We start from the raw sequence: 23,269 nt of genomic DNA, 5'->3' as shown, positions 1-23,269 counted from the left end.
CACCACGCTTCACCAGGGCTGAGTGATGGGAAGGCCCTGATGACCCTCCTTGACCGAGGGTTAGAGGACTTGACCCCTACAGCCTTCACCCTGGCTCTAGCAGGCCCTGGTGACCTAAGCTGGTGGTGCCCCACTCCACACACCCCTGCCACTGTGCCAGCAAGGCTGTGGGCAGGGCAGGGTGGCGAGGAGGTGGCCGGGCCAGTGAAGGAGCCGGCTCCATGTGAGAGACCTTTCTCTGAGGTCGTCCGCCTATGTGCTGACTGAGGGCCTGGCCCTCACACCCCCCACCCCCTGCCCACCCCAGTGTGGCTCATCCTCTGTGACCCCAGCTGCCCTAGCTGTGTGTGGCCTTCCCCACCTGTCCTCTCTTGTTTCCTGTGGCCCCATGCAGTGGCCAGCAGGACCCCGGCCGGCCGGCCTGCCATCCAGCCCCATTGGCGCATGTGGGTACGGGGGCCCCGTCCCCTGCTAGGCTTCCCTCCAGCCTGGTCGCCCCATCAACCGCCCCGTTACCTCTGATATGCTACGCAAACATATTTCTCGATAAAGTGCTGGGAAGAAAAATAATTAGAGTGTTGCCTCCATTATCCAATTTCTGATTAATCAAACTGTCTTTGTCCTCGGCCAGAATCTATTCATTTCCCTTAAACACTGGGCCAGTGCCAGGCATCGATTTCCTCTGTGATAACACCACGCACGCACACACATCCCCAGCCCTGCCCCTGCCCCATGGCAGGAATGGGGGCGCCGGAGCACTGCCAGGGCTGCCCTGGTACACCCAACACCACCCACCTCCTCCAGGAAGCCCTACGGGCCTGCCGCACCCGCCATCCCTGCTCCAGCTCCTGCAGTTCCCCAGCTGGGCTTGGCCCCTATGTGGCCTCAGTCTCTGGGTGTGTCAGTCTTGTCTTGCTGGCTGTTCTGGGGCTCTCCTGGGGCAGGGCGAGGGATGGAGGACGGTGTGGAGGGGGTGGAGGGGAAAGGGAGGGTGCAGCCACTGTGCTGCTGAGGACTGGGGCAGAAGGGTAAGCTTTGGGACTTTGGGAAATGTCCCCGTCACTGGCACAGGAAGGCTGGGGCTGGGCGGGAGGCCGAGGGTGAGGGCCAGGGCTCGTGAGGGGGCCTCAGGGTGGGGGTGGGGGTATACTTTTAGTGGCAGCAACAGAAGCCCGGCCCTGATGGGCTTACCAGATGAAGGGACATCCTGGGCTGGGGGCTCAGAGGCCAAGGCCAGGCGGGAGGTGGCACATCTACTGTGTCCATATGGGGCCTTTCTAGAAGACTTCCCAGAAGTCCCCAACTGTCCCCTCCCTCGGTCAGTAGAAAGGGCTGGGGTGGGTCGGTCAGCACCTGCTTCCTGCCAGGACAGCTCAGTGATAATGACCAGCAGCCCCTGCCCCGAGGGGCTGGCATTCTGTGAGCACATGGGGGGCCGTAAACACGATGAGTGAGTTATGCAGCAGGTTAGAAGGTGGCATTGCTGTGAGGGGGTTGTAGATAGGAGGGGCAGGGAGGCCTCCCGAGGAGGGGACCTCTGAGGCACTGGTGGGAAGGATGGAATGGCTCTCTGGACAAAGAGTTCCAGGTGGAGGGAGCAGCCAGTGCAAAGACCCTGAGTTGAGAGCATGCGACGTGTGCTTGAGGGATAGCAAGAGGGCCAGTGCAGCAGGAGTGGAGAGTGGAGGGAGCAGGGGAGGAGAGTCAGAGAGCAGGGGCTGGTCACAGAGCCCTGGGGCCCTGGAAGGACTTGAACTCGGCTCCGAACTGAGATGGTTAGCTGTGGGAAGGTTTTGAACACAAGAGAGACCCTCTGCCTTATATTTTTATAAGGATCCCCCTGGCTGCTGGGTAGAGCACAGAGTGCAGGGGCCAGGAGAGAGCAAGGAGGCCTGAGAGGTCACTCTGGCAATCCAGATGAGAGGTTGGGCCTGGATTCCAGACAGAGGGCTCTCCTGAGGCCAGCCCGGCCCAGCCCTGACCCCGGTACTGGGCTCTGTTAGAAAGGAAGGGGGAGGGGCAGAGGGCAGGCGGGCTGGGCCTGCAGTAGACGCAGCTGGTGCCCCCAGGTCCCCTTGCCTGCCTTGCTCCGTCCCCAGCCCCCAGCCGCGGTCAGTTTTGCCTGCTCATAGCTCACAGTGGCGCCCCTTGCCAGAGGACTGCCCTGGGCCCTCGGAGTCCCCTTGCCTGGGAATGCCTGGGAGGCCCTGCCCCTTCCCTCAAGGTGGGAGAGCGTCAATGCATTCATGCTCCAGAGCTCCCCGTGGAGTCAGACCAAAGCAAAAGGCGGCTGGAACCACACCTGTGGCTGGTTCCCTTCCTGGCCCGTCCTGCGTCCCTCTCTCCTGAACTTGCTCCCTCAACCAGTCACATGCCCAGGAATCCCTGACTCAGGCTCTGCTTCTTGAGAGAACTCCATTGAAACAGGGTCAGAAGGGTGCTGCAGGCCTGGAAACTCCTGGGGGTGGCCTGTCACAGACAGGAGGACTGGAGCCAGCCACTGAGAGTGACCTGGAGCAGCTTCAAGTGCAGGGGCCTCAGGCTGCTGGCCTCAGGAGGACCCCAAGTACTTGGCACATGCACGCTCCTGGGCCCTTCCTCAGACCTGGGGGTGGCCCCGGGCATCTGCACTTCTCTTGGAGCCACACTGGCCTGGAGTCTCCGAATCCGCAACCTGCAGGCCCGTGTGAGTTTAGGAGGCTCAGGAAGCAGTCTGTGGGGGATGGCAAAGAAGAAAAAGGGGACCCAACGGGAGGTGGTGCCCACCTTCCAGGAGAGGACAGGAAAGGAGCTACAGGGAGGCAGGAGGGGCTGGGGAAGGAGCGGGGCACTTGTCTGGCCCTGTGAAGCCCTCACCAGAGAGAGTGGAGGGATGGGATGGTGGGGTGTGATGCTCAGAGGCAGGGAACAGGAAATCGCAGGGTAACAGACACCCAGAATGGTTAAATCAGAGCCCCCACCCAGCCCAGGGGCCCGAGAGAAAGTCAGCAGTTACCTTCGCTGTGGAAACTGGGGAGCCAGGCTCTCCCTGAGGCAACGACCCCTTCCACCCAGCTCTTACTGAAGGCCACAGCTGTGCATCAGTGCCTCCTTCCCCTTGTACGTGGAACCTTTCTGCTTTGATGTATTTATTTACTCCTGGCCCTGAGAAGTCTCTGGCCTGATTTGCTCCTGAGTCAGTGTTCCTCAGGCGATGCTATCACATCTGGTCTGGTCAGACACGTGGCTGAGGGCATCCAGAGCCACAGGACAGCACGGGGCCATTGGGAAGGGCTCTCCTGGTCATCTTTAGCAGTACCCTGAGGCCAAGAGGCTGCCTAGCTGGGGCATAGCCATTTGTTGGGGCCTGTCTGCAGCTGGGGACACCACACACCAACCCTGGGCCTTCTCCCATCCACTTAGACTCGGGGTCCAAAATAAGCAGGGAGCTAGGAGGAGGCAAAGAAAGAGGGGCTGCTTTTAAGGGGAGACCCGCTGCGGGTCTGCTGGTGCCAGGCCAGTCAGGGAGTTTAGGGGCCATGGATAAGCTAACCCAGTGGCCTGGGCCCAAGTGGCTGTGGAGTGGCTGCAGAGAACCCACACACAGAGTCGTGTGGCCCCAAGCCCTAAGCAGTAGTGTCTCACATGTGCAATTTGTACCACTTTGTCAAACATTTGCAGAAGCTGTTGTGATAAATGAAATGCAAAGTCATTTACAAGCCTTACAGACATCTTGGTGCCCAGACACCCTTTTACGCTGTCACCAACACTCGCTGGAGGAATGGACTTGCTCTGTTCTCATGCTAAAACGTGCTGGCCCATGTCCACGGCAGGAGGGCAGGCTACCTGTGCCATGTGCTTTGGTGCCCGCCCCTTTGAGTCAGTGGTGTTTGTCCCAAACCTGTGTGTGCCAACTGTACTTGTTATTGTGATTACATGCTTGAATGTCATATAAACTGATGAGGTATGAATGTAAAGAGGGCTTCTATGGGAAGTAAGTGGATGCTTTGGAAAGCCTCAGTAAAAGCTGTGGTTAGGTTTGGTGTGGGCAAGACAACTCTAAGGTTGGGGACAGGGAGCTGAGACAACCTAGGATTCGGTCCCAGCTACTTTGCCACCTCCCGACAAGTGGAGAAGATCAACTGGACGTTGCGCATGGTGTGCTGTGCTTTAAGCAGGCACGGTGACCACGACTCCAGTGAGTGAGCCTGTGTTCTGAGAAGAGATCTTGGCTCACTCCAAAAATTGGCAAATGAATGTACATTTATCTGTTTTAAGTTAAAATAAGACATTTAAAGTACATATTATTATTTCTTATGACGCCCTGCTTTAAGTCACTTCCCATTATGCCAGCCAGCCAGCAGTCCCAACTTTGATGGCAACTTTTGGTGGTTAATGGATCTGAGAAATGTATCTATAATAATGGTGGACTCTGCAGAATTGGTTTGTTGTTGTTGTTGTTGTTGAGCGTTAGAATGGGGAGGGGTGGGTGCCTCTACTTGGAAAGGTTGTAAAGGAGGGGTCTGTAGCAGACAAGTGGTGGGGAGGGGGCTGCTCGGCCGTGTTGCAGAGCTCCCTCCTGGCCAGGCCAACCTGGAAGCCCCTTCCTTGGGACCGCCCCAGGAGAGAGTCCAGGGGCAGCTTGTAGGGAAGTGTGGGGTTTCCTGGCATGAGGGCACGTGCAGGGTGCACATGGGGTGCAGAGTCCATGCTGACTCCCCCCATCCCCCAGGCTCCTGTTTTATTTTCAGCCAGGTGTGAAGTGGTCAGGAGAGTGTTTTGGGTGGGGCACAAGCCGGCTGGGAGGGGAAGGGGCAGGGGGAGCTGCCAGGGTGGTGGGAGGGAGAGAGGAAGATCGGGCAGGTGGACAGCTCAGGAGGACTCCAGGCACTCAGGAGGATGGGAGATGGGAGGAGGAACTAGAAGCTGGGGCAGGGGATGACAAAAGCACCGCTGGCCACGCTGAGTCTGAGATCCTTGGGGCTTAGCCTGCAGCTTGCGGGGGGGGCAAGATGTCCTGGGGCGTTTGGGGGAGGGGTAGGCACAGGCAGAGGGGTGCCAGAGTCCCAGGGGTGTTGAGGGCTCGGTACTGGTCCATGGGTTAGTGGAGACCTGCAGGGCCCCGGGCAAGGTCATGTGAGGTAAGGCGCTCAGAAGGGCGTGCTGGGGAAGCTCTGGAGCTGTATACCAGTGTTTTTGGTGTTCGTCCATCTTCCCATCCATCTGTTCTGCACATCTTTTACAGAGCACCTGCTGAGAGGGAAGTAGAGCTGGTGACCGGGGAGGGTGGGCAGGGAAGAGGCGGCATGACGGGTGTGGTCAGGGCAGGCGCCTGCAGGGGAGCCAGCAGCCCAGAGGCCAAGGAAGGGCCCGTCCGAGGGCATGCTTGCCGCTCTCTTCCCAGGGTGAAGTCCAGTCCCACTGCTAAGCCAGGAGTGCATGACACCCTGCTCAAGGTCACACAGGGCCAGCGGCGAGTCTAGACTGAGGCCCCCAGGGCTCCGAGGGGCAGCCTGGTGCTGCGGCGGTCAGGGTTTCTGTGGGGTTCATGGGAGGGCAAGGGTGGGGCTGTGGAGGCTGGCTTTCCCCAGAGGGCAGCTCCTGGAGGGTAGCCTGTCCCTGTCGCCTCTCCAGTGTCACTGGCATCAAGGCAAGCAGGAGTTTTTATCTCCTCAGGGAGACGTGGCTTGTTAGTCCAAAAATATGTGCCGTTGGATGAGAAACTGTGAGCGTGTTTGACGGGCGGAGCCGGGTTCCGCCGTATGTGATGTCGGCCAGGCCCACGAGCTGTAAGGTGTGAGGGAGACATGGCACGTTAAGCCTCACTCACTGGCCTTGCTTTGCTGGCCTTTCGGGGAACCCACGTGTCCAGCATCCCACGTGGGGAGGGGCAGCAGACTGTTCTGGTGCCTCGATCCAAGCCGGGTCCTGGGTGCGGGTTGCTGCCCGCCCTCACCAACGGCACTTTCGTGGGAGAAAGGGGGACTTGAGGGGGGCAGTTTCTGCCTTCTTCCCTGGGGGTCCCTGCCGGGGCCGCCACCACTGAGCCACTTCCTCTGGGGCGGACCTGCCCTCAGCTGGGCCTAGGCCAGGCAGGGTCTCCCACTGCCCAGCCGAGCCCTTGGGGCAGCGTCCCCTTCAGGTGTCCCTACCCCACCTGCCTCCTACCCTACCCCTGCCTCCCAACTCCTACGTGACTGGTGGCTTCTTGTCATCATGTCTCCTCCAGTGTCACCTCCCTGGACCTCCCCGCCCAGCCTTCTAGTCAACACCCACCACACGCCTCTCCTCCCTCTTCTCCATGGCGCTGCTCTTTATCAGAAATGGCCTTGCTGACTTAATTGCTCATGGTCTCCCCAACCAGAATACAAGCTCCTTGATGCACAGACTCAGCTTGTTCCCCACCCCCCGTGTCCCCCCATGCCCAGAGCAAAGCCTGCACACGCCGGGGCTCAAGTCCCAGAGGGCATGGTGGTCATCCTACAGCCCAGTGGTCGATTGATTGACCGCCTGTTCGGATCTGAGGGTGCAGGGCCTCGGGCCTGGGTGTAAGAGCCCACTGCACCTCATGTGGAGTTATTTAGTGACGGAGAAGCAGAGGAGGGTGCCCTGATGAACAGGCAAATGGAACCGGGCAGAGGAGGGGGTGACAGTACATCAGGGGTGGTGCCCCTGGCTTGAGTGAGGACAAGGGATGCAGCGCTGACACCACAGCCCAGGAGCCGCCGTCCCAGCCCCACTGCCTCTGCCTTGGGCGTCCCAGGAGAGGGGGCTTCTGGGCCCAGGTTCCCTGTGCACCCCATCTGCATCCGCAAGGGGCTGGGTGGCCACCAGACCATACGAGGTGGCGAGGCCACAGCTGTGAGCAGCACCAGCCCTCCCTGTGAGGAAGGTAATCCTTGTTTATTTCTCTCTCAATCCTTTTCCTTCAAGGAGAAAATCCCAGTTTGGTGCCAGTGTGGCGTTCACACCCTCCGCACCCGCTAATCCCTGTTGTTTAACAGACAGCGAGGGCCTCGCCCAGCCCCTTCTGCGGGGGAGTCCCTGGCCAGCAGCCGCTGTGTTGCCCTCACACGCGCTTGTATTCAGGGCACTTCTGTCTATGGCGAGTGACACTGGCTTTCCATTTAAACTAGGAATATGAAGTTTTTAAAGTGCACCTGTGTAAGGAAAAAATGCAAGTCAATTTAAAGGAAAACATTGAGTAGATAACAGAGCAGGTGGCCAGGTTGTGCTGTGGTCGCTGGCCCTGGGGTCCTGGGGTCCGAGGGCCTGGAGGAAGCTGAGTCCTGCAGGCTCCCAGCTGGGCTGCCCTGAGGAGCGTGTCCCCCTCCTCAGACCTGAGTTTCTACATCTGTAAGTTTGCGCCCATCTCCCAGGCACACTGTGAGGCAGACGCACAATGACACGTGTGTACAAGGACAGGCAGGCGCCCAGCGGTAGGAGCCGACCCATGCGGGATGGAGGCCCAGGCTGTCCTCCGCTGGTCATGGCTGAGGCACCGCCTTCCTTCCTCCCTCCCAGTGGCCCAAGGAGGCCCACTGTGGACGTGGGAAGTGCAGCCAAGCCCTCTCCCTGACCCTACCATGCCCAGCTTCTCTGAGACAGACCCGCCCCAAGGCCCAGCCCACAGCTGTCCCTGATGGTCCAAGAACACTTGGAAAAAGCTCCATGAGGAGTCTGCAGGGCCCTAGACTGTGATCAGACCATTATTAGGGTGATGTGCAGACAAGGCCAGTAACACACTGCTTTAGGACACCCGCTTTTGAATGCGGGAGAGAAGAAACACACCATCTTGGGGCCACAATGCGTGTTCGGGCTGGGCAGAGGCGGGGAGTTGAAAGGGGAGGGAAGCTATTCAGAACCATCAGAAGAACCAGGCAGCGCGGAGGACATCAGCTTATAAGAGACCACAGAGGAGCTGCTGCCACCAAGAAGGCCCCTGTGGGTCCAGGCCAGGCTCTGGGAAGACCTAATGAGGGATGCAGACAGGGAACCCAGCACACGACACTCAGGCGGCGGGGAGCATGCAGATTGTCGACCGAAAGTAAAACACTGATTCCAGTAGGCCAGGCATGAAAGGGCAGTGGGAAACGTTTCCTTATTAAGAGGGGAGGAAAACTGGTAATCTGGCTGCAGGCAGAGGCTTTTCTGGACCTTCCGTTTCTAAAATAGAGCCATGATGGGAGCTGATGTAGGGATGGTGGTTCTGGAGGGTGAGAGAGGGACCTACCCTTTAGAAGAAGATGATGGAGACGACGTGGGTGGGTTCAGGCCGGGGGACTGGGAGGAGCCCCTTCTGAGCTGCAAGCCAAGGCGGACCCGAGGCCAGCAGCAGAGGTGTGTGGACCCCAACATGCATCTCCTGCTCGTCTCTGCAAACTCTGAGACATTGGCCTAGTGGGACTTGGGCCTTCCCTGCTCTGCCCAGAAGTCCTTTTGTGAGGAAGGGCCTGAGGACACAGACACCTGGCCGGCCTCCTCCCTCCCCCCTCCAGGTCACCACAGAGCAGCTGCTGGGTACCAAGGTGGAGCTGGCAGGTGGAAGGGTGCAGCTGCCAGAGCGGAAGGCGTCTGAGCAAGCTGGGTTGGGGGGAGGGCAGGGGGACAGTAGTGCTGAATCATAGGCCAGGCAGGCTGAGGTTCAGCTTCCTCAGGGCCAGGGGCAGGCCACTCTGGGGGAGGTGGAAAGCCCCAGGACAGGACCTCAGACACCCTGATCCCCACACTGGGGCTGGGCATGCTCCAGCCCGGGCATCAGGCTGGGGCCCATCACTGCTCTGGGTATATGGTCTCACTCTGCCTTGCTGGCCCCATGACCTGACTGCCCTCTGCCTCTGGGGTCCTACCCCCATTCTCTGCACGGCTTGCCATCTGAGTGACCTCTGCTTGAGCCGCAGTCATGACCGTGCCTCTCTATCCTTTCAGTGTGCGTGTGGGTCTGTCTCCTCAACTGGACCAAACTACCTCCCTGGGGGAGGGTCTTGCCCCCTCCCTAGCTCACCCCTTTCTGGTAGCCCAGGTTCAGTGCGGAGCAGGCCCTCCTGTCGGGGAGGGAGTCTGAAGAGTGAGGGCCTTGGCTTCTTGTCTCCGCTCTGTCTCCCTCCGAGGATGTGGGGGCCTGATGAGGAGGGAGCCCCGCCCGCCGGGCCCAGGCCTTCTCCAGCAGAGTAAGCTGATAAGCCGTCTTCTCTCCTTGGAGACCCTCTGGCTTAGCCTGGCTTGGGCAGCAACACTTTAGGTGACCTTGGCCCTGGGCTCCCTTCCCCCATGGGGGAGGGCCCAGGAGGGGCTATTCAGAGAGGAATCGGGCTGGTGTTCCATGGCCTTGCTTTGCCCTGCTCTGCTGTGGCGCTAACTGGGCTGTGAGTGAGGGTGATGCTGGGTACCGTGTTACATTTCTGGAGCTCTGTGCCAGGCCGTGGGGGGCATGCCCAGGGAGAGCCGAGGCCTGGTGTGGTGGGCGTCCAGGGTGCAGAGCCGCAGAGAGGTGGCAGCACCGTACTCCACCACCGTGTTTCCCCACCCCTGGCTCAGGGCTGTCACCCCGACGTCTGTGACATGAATAGAGACTTGAGAGGGTCGTGTCTGGGGGAAGGGGGCAGTGTGACATGAAGGCAGGCCGAGCCTGCCAGGTGGTGAGCAGGGACCAGGCCCGGGGGCCGGGTAGGGAGGGTCTTGAAGGGGATACGCCCTGCGTGTGCTGAAGCTTCCGGCCTTGAGACCGCAGGGAGGGGAGCAGCTTTCAGCCAAGGGGTCCCTGAATGCACTCTGGATTTGGGGGTCACACCCTGGCAGCCTTGGGTACAAAAGCAAGTGGGTGGTCGAGTCAGGGAGGCCCGTGAGGGGCCATGATGGAGCTTGTCAAGAGCCACAGCCATTATAAACCAATGTTACTGCAATAAACAAAAAATTTAAAATAAAATAAAATAAAAAAAAGAGCCACAGCCAAAGGAGCCAGTTTCCTGGGGCTGCTGGGGAGCCCGAGCCCTGTCTGCATATACTGAGCCTGCCATGGGCACACCTGCTGCTTCTGCCCAGCGTGTCCTCCAAGAACGGCCCACTCCCAGCCTGCTGGCCAGACCCTGGGGCTCCCTGAACCCAACCACCACTCCGTCACCAGTCGCTGGCCATCGCACAGCCCACACTGCTGCCCTGGCGCCTGGACAGCTGCATGCAGGATCCCCCCTGATTCAGGGATGCCGTTCACACGTAGGGCAGATCACTGCCCTCCTCACTCAAATGCTGGCCCCCGACTTGCTCAGAGACAACGCCAGAGCCCTTACAGTGACCTCCTGCTTCCGCCCCTCACTCCCGGTGCCAGTCACCCGGCCTCCTTCCTGTCCCTCAGACTGGCCGGGCACATCGCCACCTCAGGGCCTGTGCACCAGCAGTTTCACTTCCCTCGCCAGCTGCCCGTGATCACTCTTACCTGTCACCTGGGGGGGCAGCCTGCAGCCTTTACCCCAGCACCCCCGACCCTCCTCGGCTAGCACTCGGCGCCTTCCGTCGTCACTGTGGATTTGCTTCTCTGGTATGCCTCTCGCCCTCCCCACCTCCATGAACTCGGGTACAGGTTTGCTTCCTCCAGCAGTGGCCCCCGCCCCAGGTGCCAGGCCCAAAGCCCGGCCTGGTACATAACTGTGGATGAGACAGCCCCTGCCACCTCCCCTCGGCCTCTCATCCACCTCAGCCTGGTGCCACGTCAGCCCATACCCCTCCACATGCACCTCTGCTCCTGGCGCACCACACATAGCCACACGCAGACATGTGTGTGCACCTGCGTACTCCCACACATGTACATGGACCTGCACACACACGCATATGACTAGACCAGTACATACACACGTACGCAGTCCTACAGACTCACACACAGATCTGCATGCATGCAACCACAGACACGCACATAGACACACGCACGCCACCACACAGTCACAAATGTGCAGCTGCACGGTGGGCTCTTCCTGGTTGGCTCTGCCCGCCCCTCACCTGTACCTCTCTCCTTCTCTCTCTCTGTCCAGCCACTCTGCCTTCCTTTAGTTCCCCGGTCACCATGGTTCCTCTCTCCTCCCTGCTTCTCCATCTTCCACAGGGCCTTTGCACATGTTCCTCCTCTGCTTGGTACACTGTTTCCCTCCTCTGTTCCTCAGTAATTTCCAGCTGGACCCAGCAGTGCTGTGGTGGGGGTGTCGGGCCCTGGGGACCCACGAGCAGTTACTGGGCCAAGGAACAATGTGGTTGTCTAGCCCTTGGCCTTTTGCCTCTGGGCCAACTCGGGGAGTCCTTGGAGGTTCGGTAAAGCCCAGGTTAGACTCCAAGAGAGGAAGGACTGGCAGGAGGCTCAGAGAGGACTCCTGCTCGCAGCCCTCCTTCTCTGCATCCACGCACAGCCCTGAGCCCCCGCGGGTTCCAGGGCACTGAGCACTCACACCCCCCAGAGCGGGGCTGAGCCCTGCAGACCTGCAGGGAGAACTGAGTGGGGCCTTCTGCCTGTTGGGCTCTGGTGATCTGAAAGAAGAGAGTGCCTCTAACAGAGGGACCCACCTCGGATGTCACTGTTGGTGGCAGCCCCATGTGGATGGCAGAGAGCTCCGACACTTGGCTGTCCCTGCTTTCACTTCTTACGGGTATACACCCAGAAGTGGAATTGCTGCATCACATGGTAATTCTATTTTTAATTTTTTGAGGAATCGCCGTACTGTTTTCCATCCCAGCTGCACCGTTTTATATTCCCACCAGCAATGCGTGAGGGTTCCAATTTCTCCACATCATCACCAAGGCTTGTTATTATGTTTTGTTTTTTGATAGTAGCCGTCCCTCTGGGTGTCTGGGTATGCAGTGGTATCTATTCATGGTTTGGATTTGCATTTCCCCAATGATTAGTGTCATTGAGCATCTTCTTATGTGCTAGTGGCCATCTGTGCATCTTTGGAGAAATGTCCATTCAAGTCCTTTGCCCAGTTTTGAATGGGGTTGTTTGTGTTTTTGTTGCTGAGTTGTCTGTATAGTCTAGATATTAATCCCTTATCAGATAGGTGACTTGCAAGTGTTTTCTTCCATTCTGTGGGTTGCCATTTTACCTGTTGATAGTATCTTTTGATGCACAAATTTGTAAAATTTTTGTGAAGTCCAGTTTGTCTATTTTTTCTTTTGTTTACTGTGCCTTTCGTGTCATATCCAAGAAATCATTGCCAAATCCAGTGTCATGCAGCTTTTGCCCTATGTTTTCTTCTAAGAGTTTTATAGTTTTAGGTCTTACATGTAAGCCTTTGATCCATTTTAACTTAATTTTTATATATGATGTTTGGTAAGGGCCTCACCGCTTTTAAGGAAATCCCAGCCTGGCGGGAGAGACCAGAGAAAGGGAAGTGGCAGTGGGGAGGCACAGGCAGTGGAGGGGGACAGGGTGCCCGCCGACAGGGGCGGCAGCCGTGTGAACTGGCCTGTGAAGAACCAAGTTCTGGTGCAGGAGGGAGGCGAGAGGCGCCGCTGCCGAGGAGCAGCTGGGGTCAGGAGCAAGCCCTCCGGAGAACAGCCTGTGCTGGGCCTGGCGGGCTCCCCGGGCCCAGGCTGCAGAGGGAAGGATTTGGGTTTGAGAAGCACCCAAGGCAGGGGGATCGTGCGCGGCACTGCGAGGAAGCAGCCGACATCTCCTGTTCAGGTGCAGCTCTCCCAGAGGCAAGGGAGAGGCCGTGTCATCTGCCTAGGCTAGACCATTTCCCAAGAGTGGGTCACTGCACGGTGCCCCGAGACATGGAGACCTAGCATCTGGGAGCCCGCTTGTCTCAGGTGGCAGTGAACAGTGAGAGGAACTTGCTCTTCTGGGTGGTCTTTGTCCCTGTCCCTGACCAGCTGGGGGACAGGTGGTCACTTGGGCCTTGCTATACCTGATTTTAAAACATAAAATTGAGAAAAATGGGGGCCGGCCCGGTGGCGCAAGCAGTTAAGTGCGCGCGCTCCGCTGCGGCGGCCCGGGGTTCGCTGGTTCGGATCCCGGGCGCGCACCGAAGTACTGCTTGGTAAGCCATGCTGTGGCGGCGTCCCATATAAAGTGGAGGAAGATGGGCACCGATGTTAGCCCAGGGCCGTCTTCCTCAGCAAAAAAAAAAAAGAGGAGGATTGGCGGATGTTAGCTCAGGGCTGATCTCCTCACAAAAAAAAAAAAAAAAAAAAAAAAAAAAAAAAAAAAAATTGAGAAAAATGGTAATGAAGAGCATGGGGCACCCCGGCCTGGCTGGCGTTGCCTCCAGGAGGGAGGGCACTGGCTTTCCTGCTGGAGTGACAGCGCTGGCAGGGAGGGCCCCAGGTGCCCTGAGTGGCTGCTGCGGTGGAACAAGATGTCCCGGGCAGCTGGCTGAGGATTTGGGACTCCTTTCCCCCCCTGAGGGGCTGCCGGGTCATCAGCAGGGACCGGGGAACAGCCACTGGGTCCCTGCCCCACACGCTCACAGTCCATGGCAGAGGGGGCAAGGCCCGGGTAGGACGAGAGATGGGGCCTTGTTAATGCCATGACACTTGTTTACAAATCTTTCTTATGACAAAACTTCTTTGAAGAAAAAATAGGAAATATGGTAAAATGCAAAGAAGAAAAAGAATCCCTGTAATTCTACAACCTAGAACTCATTGCTGCTTGGTGAGTACCTTCCCAGACCTCTGCTCACATGGCGAATGCTCGCACATGTGCGAGCGTGTGTGCTGCCTGTGTCATGTACATGTCTTCCTGCAACATGCGCTCCTTGAGCACCCACCCTGCACCTGGGGCCGGGGCTCATCGCAGGGCTTCCATTCTAAGCATAATTTCTTACGTTGTTGGGACTGTGCTGACTGACCATCCATTTAATCACAGCTCTCTTGGCAGAGACGTTTCCTGGTTCATCCCTTATCTGTGGGCTGTGAGACTGCGGAGAAGCAGGAAAGTTCCTCATCCTCTCCACGTCTGACTCCTTCCCTCCTTCCTCCCTCCCACCAGCGCTTACTAAGTGCCCGCTCTGTGCCGCCCCGCACTGCTCTCGGGCCCTGCTCTTCCCGCACTCTGTCCCGGGAAGAGGCGGCATTAGCACACGGGCCATGCTTGGTCCCACGTTCCCAGGCATGCCGCAGAGGGCAGGGCAGGGTTGGAAGCTATCTGAGGAGGCGAACAAGGGGGCGCTCAGAGGTGATGGGGACAGTGGGGGACGGGCTGCCACTTGCTGGGTACCAGGCTCTGCACTGGACACTGTACCTCTCACAGACACTTGTGACCAGTGAGGGTCAGGCTCTGAGATGTGGAGACACATGCCTGGGGAACGGTGGGGGCACATCGCCCTGGGGGGAGAGGCGAGTGAGAGGTGCTTGAAGCGCCCCTGGCTGCGGAGGCAGGCGGGGGCCCCAGGGAGAGAAGGGGCACAGGGGGTCTGCTTCAGAGCGGGATTGCTGGGACCAGCGGGCACGGAGCCAGCTGGGAGAACGGACAGGTGGGGAGACCAGACAAGGCCCTTGGCTCCCAGAGTCTGTCGGACTCAGGTCCTTCCTGCCCAGGGCCTGCCATGGAGGGAATGGGGGCGTTGGAGGGGTGAACACTGGCCATGGCAGAATGGTAAGGCTGCGGGGGTCAGCCAGGCAGGGACAGAGGTTGGAGGAAGGCGGCAAGAGGGGGGGGGGGGGGAGCAGACACTGCCCTGGGCTCCCAGTTGGGGCCAAAGCCTGAGCTTTGGGGCTGCCTGGTGGGGAGGGCCCTGGCCCAGGTGCCCGCAGTCATTGGGGGAGCCCTGGGAAGAGCATACAGGTGTCCTGGGTCAACAGGTGTCTGGCAGAAATTGGGGCTTTGAGGCTCTGCCCTAGCTGTGAACACAACTGTTCCTTATTCACAACAGAGCAGGGGTGAGGACATGAAAGACTTGGCCTGGGACCGGGGAGCCTCTGGGCTGCCCCTGACTTGCCTGGACTCAGTGATTCTTGATGCCCTTGGACATGCTCTGGCCTGTCCTGCCTCCCACACCTGGGCTGCCGCCCTGTGCCACCCCGTCCCCTCTACCTCCCCGTCCCCCCTCCACCAGCCCCTGCTCCCACCACTCGGCCTGCCCAGCCCAAGCCTCCCTCCACCTCACCCCCAGGAGTGAGGCCACCCTGCCCACCCGAGAGCATCATCCCCAGGCTGCTGTCCACCCTGTGGTGCTTCCAGCCTGCGGCCTCCACTTTGCTCTGTTCCTTGCCTGTCTGCTGCCTCCCAGGCCTGGACAGCCTCCTGGTGAACATCCTGTCCTGGGAGAAAGCAGGAGTGACCAGCTCCCACGGGGGGCGGGGTAAGAGTAGGGGGCACTCAGTTACCCTGGCCTGGGACCCCACCGTAATCCAGGGAGAGGCTAAGCCCCAGCGATGCTGCAGCACACGTGGGTACAGCCCCAGCAGCTGCAGGAGAGGGTGCAGGGGGCATCAGAGCGGGATTGCTGTATTGAATCCTAATCACCACCAGACGGGAGACCGAGGCTCAGGGAGGGTGAGGTCGGCGAGGTCCAGTGGGCAGGGAGGGGCAGCGGAGCCCAGATTCACTCCCATCTTCGAAGACCCTCAGGCCAAGGTCCTGGTATAGCACTAAGCCCTCTTTCCTGAGCACCTGGCTTCAGGCAAACTGGCCACTGGGAGGGGCTTGTGGTGCTATGGCCGGGTGTGTTTGTTTTGCTGTGATTTGGGCAGGAACTCTGCAGACCCCCACGGCGGGGAGGGGGTTTGATTCACTGTTCCCCAGGCCACTTCCATCCCGAGGGCTGCCATTCCTGCCCTGCCTGCGGTGGGAGGAGGCTCACCCTGTTTTCTGTGTTGGCAGGTGGAGGGCGGATGCCCAAGGCAGGGGGGCCGCAGGGAGCGCCCATAGCACCGGCCCCGGCAGCCAGCCCTCCAGCCGCGCTCTGCAGCATCACCACAGCAACCTGTGACCAGACGTCAACAGCCTAGGCAGGCGCCAGCGGACTACTTCCCACCCTCGGGGAGACAGGGAATGACTGCGGTGAATCAGGCCCCACGGTGGCCCGGGGAGGTGGAGTGTCACTAGAGGGAGGGCGTGGCCGCCTCCGCAGCACGAGAGCGCCATGCCAGCTGGAGAAGAGGCACTGGGGCAGGGGCTGCACTGTGGCACGGCCTCGCCCCCCAACCCGCGCTGAGCACCTCAAGGGCAGCTGGGCTCTGTCTGTCGGGCACACCTGCCCGCGTCTCAGTGTCCCCGCTGCGTGGCGACAGGGAGAGGCTCCCCGTCCGTGCTCCGCCTCTGGGCCTGCCGCTGCCGGACCATGGGATGTCGGCAAAGCTCAGAGGAGAAAGAGGCGGCGCGGCGGTCCCGGAGAATCGACCGCCACCTGCGCTCAGAGAGCCAGCGGCAGCGCCGTGAGATCAAGCTGCTCCTGCTGGGCACCAGCAACTCGGGCAAGAGCACCATTGTGAAGCAGATGAAGATCATCCACAGCGGCGGCTTCAACCTGGAGGCCTGCAAGGAGTACAAGCCCCTCATCATCTACAACGCCATCGACTCGCTGACCCGCATCATCCGTGCCCTGGCCGCCCTCAAGATCGACTTCCACAACCCCGACCGCGCCTACGACGCCGTCCAGCTCTTCGCACTGACAGGCCCCGCCGAGAGCAAGGGCGAGATCACGCCCGAGCTGCTGGGCGTCATGCGGCGGCTATGGGCCGACCCTGGGGCACAGGCCTGCTTTGGGCGCTCCAGCGAGTACCACCTGGAGGACAATGCTGCCTACTACCTGAATGACCTGGAGCGCATCGCCGCGCCTGACTACATCCCCACGGTCGAGGACATCCTGCGCTCCCGAGACATGACCACCGGCATCGTGGAGAACAAGTTCACCTTCAAGGAGCTCACCTTCAAGATGGTGGACGTGGGCGGGCAGAGGTCAGAGCGCAAAAAGTGGATCCACTGCTTCGAGGGCGTCACGGCCATCATCTTCTGTGTGGAGCTTAGCGGCTATGACCTGAAGCTCTATGAAGACAACCAGACGGTGAGTGGCCGGGCTTTTCCTCTCTTGTTCCTGCCGCCACTGGCTCCTGGGATGCAGGTAGGCTTGTTGGTGTGTTGCAGGGCGGAGCGGGAGAGGCTGCTGTCAGGGGAGCCAGGGCTGCTCCATCAAGGCACCGTCTCTGGGAGCGTGGCGGGTGTCACGGGCACCACAGGACCTCAGGGTGGCGCCTGCTGTCAGGACGTCTGCCCCGTCTGGGGGGCTCCGCTCTCACCTCAATGCCGTGACAGGCCCTCAGGGCTCCGAACACCCTCCAAGTAACTGCCATATGCGGGGCTCTACCGGGCAGGGATGCGCTCTTGGCCATGGCCGCCCTCACCCAGCTGTGGACAGCACTGCGCTCATAGCACTCGTAGGCCTCACATGGCCAGGCAGCTCCTGTCTGGGTACCTCGAGCAGACCACACCCCACGCCTGACACACTCAGGGCGCAGAGGGCCAGTCCTGCTGAGCGGGACCTCGGCCCCGAGACCCCCATGTTGCTCGGAGCCCAGAGGAGGGGCCCTTGGCCGCCGGGGGTTGGAGAAGGCTTGCTGGGGAGGAGGCAGGGGAAGCTGGACGCCATGAGGGCCTTCGCTGCAGGTGAGGTTGGGCTGCAGTCAGGTGCGTGGGGAGTAACCCTGGAGGCCGGGAGGGAGGTTGTCCTCTGCAGGACAAGAGGGGACAGAGCCCAGGTCAGGCATCTAGTTGTTGGTCCATATGGCTGTTCAGTAACTGCAGAAAGCTCCTACCAGTCCCAGGCACCATGCTGGGTCCCAGAAACAGCAGCTACGGCCCCACAACCGCGTCCAGATCTTGAGAGTCTTGTAGCAATAGGGTTAAGATCCATTTCTGAGGTTTCATCCCCAAGGGTTGGGCGGGTGTGGGGATTCTTTCAGGCCTTCAGCCCACACTGAGAACCACTATGTGGGGGAGGGGGCTCAGAGGCACACGGTGGGGGAGGCCCCAGAGGTGGGGGCAGTGCAGGGAGGTGCCGAGGGCAACCTGGGCCCAGTGCTGACCGGTGGGGGCTTGAGGGGGAGCTGCCAGGCCCCTGGCAAGGAGAAGGTGGGCAATACGCTGCAGGCCCAACTGAGGCAGAAGGCCCAGCACACGAGGCTCTGCGGTCTCCCTGGGTGCCCAGGAGTGGCAGTGGTGGAGGCTGCGCAGCCAGACAAGGGCTGAGCATACCCAGGGCCGCCCCGCCCAGCTGTCCCTGCAGCAGAGGCTTTGTGCCAGGCAGGAGCACTGGGCAGAGACCCAGAATCTGCCCTTAAGAGGCCTTTGATCATGGGGGTTGGGGGCAGGGGGGCAAACAGGGTGTCCACAAGGAGTTGTAAGTGGTGTGGGGCTGTGGGTACCAGGGGCTCAGGGAGGCTGCGAGCTGGCAGGACCCTAGGGGAAGGGGTGATGATGCCCTGGTGGAATCCACCATGCTGGGAGATGAGGGGTCAGCCTCCAGGGTCCAGGGGACAGGGGAAATGGCAAAGAAAGGGCTTGCTCCTTCACCCGGTCTTTTTAAGGCAGGTGGTGGCTTTATTCTTTGAGTTCAGCCGGAAGTCCTGCTTGGGCCTGTGGCCCTGAGGAAGTCTGTGGACAGCTGCAGGCTGTGGCCACTGTGCTGGGCACTTGAGTGTTTTTCTGGGTAGAGAGAGGTCTGCAGCTTTCATCAGGTCCGAAAGCAGGCCCAGCTCTTGGAGGAAGGGAAGCAGCTGCAGGCGGCCTGGAGACAGGAGGCAGGGCTCTCCTCACTGCCCATCCCTGCATCTGGAGGTCTCCCCAGGGCTGTGCCCAGGCTGTGATGGTGTCCCCAGTGGGAGGAGCCTGAGCCGAGGACACTGCATCCGCAGGGGCAGGGCAAGTCTTGCTCTTGGTGCTATGTGGTCTCTCGGGCTTCAGCCCCTCCTACTCCTCCGCCTGCCCCCACTTCAGCACCACGTGTGGTTCTGGGCAGAGGCGACAGCCCAGCGGATGAGTAAAGTCAGGCTCCTTGACAAGGCATCACTGTGGACAGAGGGCCTCTGGCTGACCAGGCTGTAAGGCAGGGCAAGGTACCCCAGCTAGGCCCCGGGACGCGGGCTCGATGGTCGGCTCTCCAGGCTTCTCCCTGTCGCTACTGTGTTCTGAGGCTGCTGATAACCTGTGCTCTGAGGCCTTCTGGGGGCCTGGATCTCAGGGCTGCCTCATCTGTCATCTCCAGGGTGGGTGTGGCGAATTCCCCAGGTGTCAGGCCGGGCTCCCAGACCATCTTTTGGCAGGCTCTGCCCGCCAAGCCTGTGCCCACAGGTGTGCCAGGATGTGGGAGGCAGGATGCCTGGGCACTGAGTTGGTCCCGTGTTTCATGGAGGGATTTGGCTATCATCTCTGCTCTCTAAACCTGTAACCAGGAGGTGGCCCAAGTGTCCTCAAGATAGGCCCAAGGCCAGGCCTTCTCCTGCCCGAGGCTTTCCCAGGCCCATCCCCGCCTCCTCGGTTCCTGTCTCAGCTCTCTGCTCTGGCCTTCATGGCTTGTTTCACTCCTGAATGTGCTCTGCTCTCTCCAGCCTTAAGTGCGTGACCACCCTGTCCCCTGCCCCTTGCTCCCCTGCCCCTGTCCTCAGGTCTTATCTCAGGTGTCACCTCCTTGAGAGGTCTTCCCTGACCCCAGCCTGATGCCTACACGCCCTTCCGTTGCCATCATTCCTTACAGGGTGGGTCCCCGCTTGTGTGCAGGCCAGTGGCTGCCCAGCTGGGCTGGGTGGACGACTGGGCGGAAAGGTAGCCCCATGGAGACTTGCATCTCTAGCTGTCTCCTGGCCGTGTCCCTATGGAGGGCCACAGTGGGCAGCCCTGGGCGGGGACAATGGCCACTGGCCTGGCTGTGGGGTTCTTGTGAGGCCCATGCTTACCCCCTGGAGGCAGCGAGGCTCTGGGGCCATCCAGAGCTTTTTCTGAAGGGAGGGGCTGGCAGCCAGGCCTGCGCCCCCCACCCCCCACCACCACCCTAGTCTTAGCAGTCCTGGGGAGGTAGTTGTTCACCGGAAAAGGAAATTCTCGATGAGAAACAAGTGAGGCTGGAAATTCACTGGATTCCACATGCTTCTGACCTTTCACGCTCTACCAGCAATATCTCAGGATGGAAAACAAACAGGCTGCCGAGGAAAGACAATACCCTTCGTGATTCCTCCAGCCGGCTGACCGCCGAGGTGGGCTGGCCGCCCGGGGGAGAGCCAGGCCAGGCGGCGAGGAGGGCCTGGAGCTCCCGGCGCCTGCAGGCAGCTCCTGTCACCACCACTGGCACTTCCCTTCTGTGCCCTGCCCTCTGCCCGCCCGGCCAAGGCGAGTGCGCCCTAGGGGCCGGGACACAGCTGCCACCTCTGCCTTCTGAAGGGCCCAGAACTGTCCTCCTCACGCCCTGGCAAAGGCAAGGCAGCCAAGGACAGGCCATGCTGATTTTTGCAGACACCAAAGGAACCTGGGGCCCTGTGCCAGGCTCTGGACACGGCTCCTGAGAGCTCTTCTCCCCACCGAGCTCCCAAGGCCTTGTCTTCCCTCTGACAGAAGGCTGGCGGAGTCCCCCACCCCCACCCACATCCGCCCGCTGGCATCTGCGTCAGCACATTGCCAAGGGTAACGTCAGGATCTCTGGGCTCCTGGGCGTGGAGGGCTGCAGCGGGTGCCGGGCAGCACCTGGGCAGGGGGAAGCAGATTCCGGGGCGCCCGTGGACCATGGCAATGAGCAGATACAAGGAGCTACACCCAGCCTTGACGATGACTCCTGGCCCTCGTCCTCGAAGGATTTAACGGGTCCTCGGCCTGCCTGGGGCTGTGTTCCCCTGTGCAGTCCTAGCAGGCACCTAGAGGCTCCAAAGTCGAGTGGGCTTTCACTCTCCCGACATGGGGCGCCCCCAGACAGTGTGGGTGGCCCAGGGACACATCACCTGACTGATCCTATGGAGCCACAGCCCTGCCTGTTGTCCTTGTCATGGGACGGGGGGCAGGTGGGGGCGCAGGACAAGTCATGGGCCAAGCTGGGCCCAGGGCCCAAGCCCGTAGTTTACAGCAGCTGTGGGCCCTCCCTAAGCCACCTGCTGCAGGGGCCAAGCCAGGCCGCCTTGCCCCCTGGCCTGCCCTCTACGGGAGCGCCACTTCTTGGCAGCTTGGCCTTCTGTCTCTGCCTGTTCCGTGGCCTCTTCCAGGAGTGAAGAAAGACAACGGCTTTAAACTTGGAGGCTCGCTGTGGCCTCACTCAAGCACAGGGGTGCTGGCTGGCTGCCCACCTCACCATGAGAGCCCCGAGAGGTCACGTGCCCCTGCATCCCCGTGTCCGTTGTGGGTTCCTCACTCAGCTGGCTGTCGCAGGGGCTCTGCCCCCTCCTCTTTAGTGCCCTGCCAGGCGGGAGCCTAACATCCTGCTGGGAACTGTGGGAAAGTGTGGGGGGCAGGCACTTGCCGCCCAACCTCTGCCCCTTCAGATCTGCTCATGGGCTCGGCGGCCACTTGGTGGAGTGATCCTTCCGAAGGGACAGATTAGAAGGCCTGGTTATAAAGTGTCAGAGTGCTCTCACGTGAAACCCCCAGGGAGCTTGCTCACTGTCCATTTCCTGGTGGAGCTGTTGGCCTTCCAGCACTAACTGCGGCAGGCCTGTTGTACACCTGCTAGGCGCTTGCTGTGTCCCTGCCGTGCAGGTGCGAGGCCCAGGCTAGGGGCCGGACGCCACGGCAAGCCTGACTATCCCCGCAGCACGTGGAGCTGGGGGAGGAGGCACTCACACACAGCACAGTCACAGCATTTTTTCTACAAACCCTCACACTGCCTGGGGACACCTGCCCCCTCCTTCAGGACCTGGTAGGCAGCAGTTCCCAGGGGGGTCCCCTCTTTTGCTTTCATGTAGGACCAGCTGTGGCTACAGGTGGTCTGGGCCACAGCAAGGCTCACTGTGGGAGGCCTGGTGTCCCTACCACTTATCCAACACATAACTGGTCGATGTGTGTTGAGGAGGGTGCCTAGGGGGACAAGTGGCACACAAGGACATGCCCTTTAGGGGGTCAAGTTCAGCAGGTGGCAGGTGCTACACAGCCAGATTCCAGACTGAAAGAGGTTGCCTCTGGCCAGCCCTGGCCAATGGCCCCTCCTCGGCTTGTGACCCTCAGCTCCCAGGGGAGCCCCTCCCCATCCCCGGACGGGTCACAGCCCCACCACACCATGAGAGCAGGCTCGCAGCTCCCTTATCCACCCACCATACGGTGTGTGCTGTGGGCGCAGGGCCTGGCACACAGTGGTGCTCAGCTGACATTTGTGAACTGGGGAGAAGCGGGCGGGCTCGGGAAGAGCCGGGGTTCAGGGCCCTGGCTTCTGGGTGCGCAGCCGCTGGGACGCTCAGCCCTTCCGGGCCAGGCCCTAATGTGGCGTGTGCAGGGCCCCCTGAGGATGGGGCTGCTCAAGGCTGTCCTACACACAGTGTGTACCCTCCGCCCTACCATGTGCTTTGTCATTCAGCCTGAAAAGGGAGCTTGGCGTAGAGCTTTAAAGATGGCGTTGTGTCGGGAACCGGCGCTCTGAGGGCGATGCGCGGTGCTGCAGGAAGATGGGCTTTTACCTGTGGTAATGGCCGGTTTTGTTTGCCCAAAGGAGGCGATTACAAATGGGAAACAGGCAGATGCGGATGATAGCCTGGCTTAGATTTGGAAGGGACCTTAGGTGCCCTTTAGTGTCCTTAACCAGCCAGCTTTACAGATGAGGAAACTGAGGCTCAGAGATCATCTGTCCTGTGTCCCAGAGCAGAGTCTGATTCTTGGTGACCGCCCTGGCACTGTCCCCCCATGGATTCTGGGGGACTCTGGAATCCCCATGCTCTGTAGGAACAGGGGTGCTTCAGGCAGGGCCCCGGTGTGGAATGGCTTCCACTCTTGGGGCTGGGAGCCATCCACAGGGAACCAGAGTGGGGGGCTGCCATGTGGCCAGCCTTCCTGTAGGGAGGGGGGAGGGTGGTCAGCTAGGCTCGGGAGACTTGAGTGGTCATCAGAGTTAGCACTGCCCGCTGCCCCCGGCCTCATCAGTGGCAGGGCCACGGGAGCTGGAGCAGAGCACGTCCCCCCCCTCTGCCTCCTGCTTCTGACCCACAGAAGGACACAGATCCAGGAATTGTGCTATGGGACTTGGGAGAGTGCCAGAGAGGCATGCCATCGACCCACCTAGAGGCCACCGGCCTTCCCCCGCCAGGCACTGGTCTGCCCAACAGCTCCTTCCCATCTTGTGATCTGCCAGGGCCACATGCAATTTGTCTGTGACCTCTGCAAATCATCCTGGACAGCAGAGACCTCTCGGAC

At 60.4% G+C, this 23,269-nt stretch overlaps 1 protein-coding gene across 1 annotated transcript in view; it reads left to right on the top strand.

The window, feature by feature from the left end:
- The window catches only part of GNAZ (G protein subunit alpha z), a 54,626-nt gene that overhangs the window by 7,553 nt on the left and 23,804 nt on the right, over nt 1-23,269 (top strand). Inside the window, exon 2 of the mRNA XM_058531979.1 lies at nt 15,782-16,964. Within this exon, the coding sequence (XP_058387962.1) occupies nt 16,242-16,964 (723 nt within the window). The 5' untranslated portion in view covers nt 15,782-16,241. The remainder of the gene's footprint in view (nt 1-15,781; nt 16,965-23,269) is intronic.

This window comes from Diceros bicornis, chromosome 35 (genome assembly GCF_020826845.1).
Source record: "Diceros bicornis minor isolate mBicDic1 chromosome 35, mDicBic1.mat.cur, whole genome shotgun sequence".
NCBI lineage: Eukaryota > Metazoa > Chordata > Mammalia > Perissodactyla > Rhinocerotidae > Diceros > Diceros bicornis.
The sequence above is the reverse complement of the archived record's forward strand: the minus strand, read 5'-3'. Positions and strand labels throughout refer to the sequence as shown.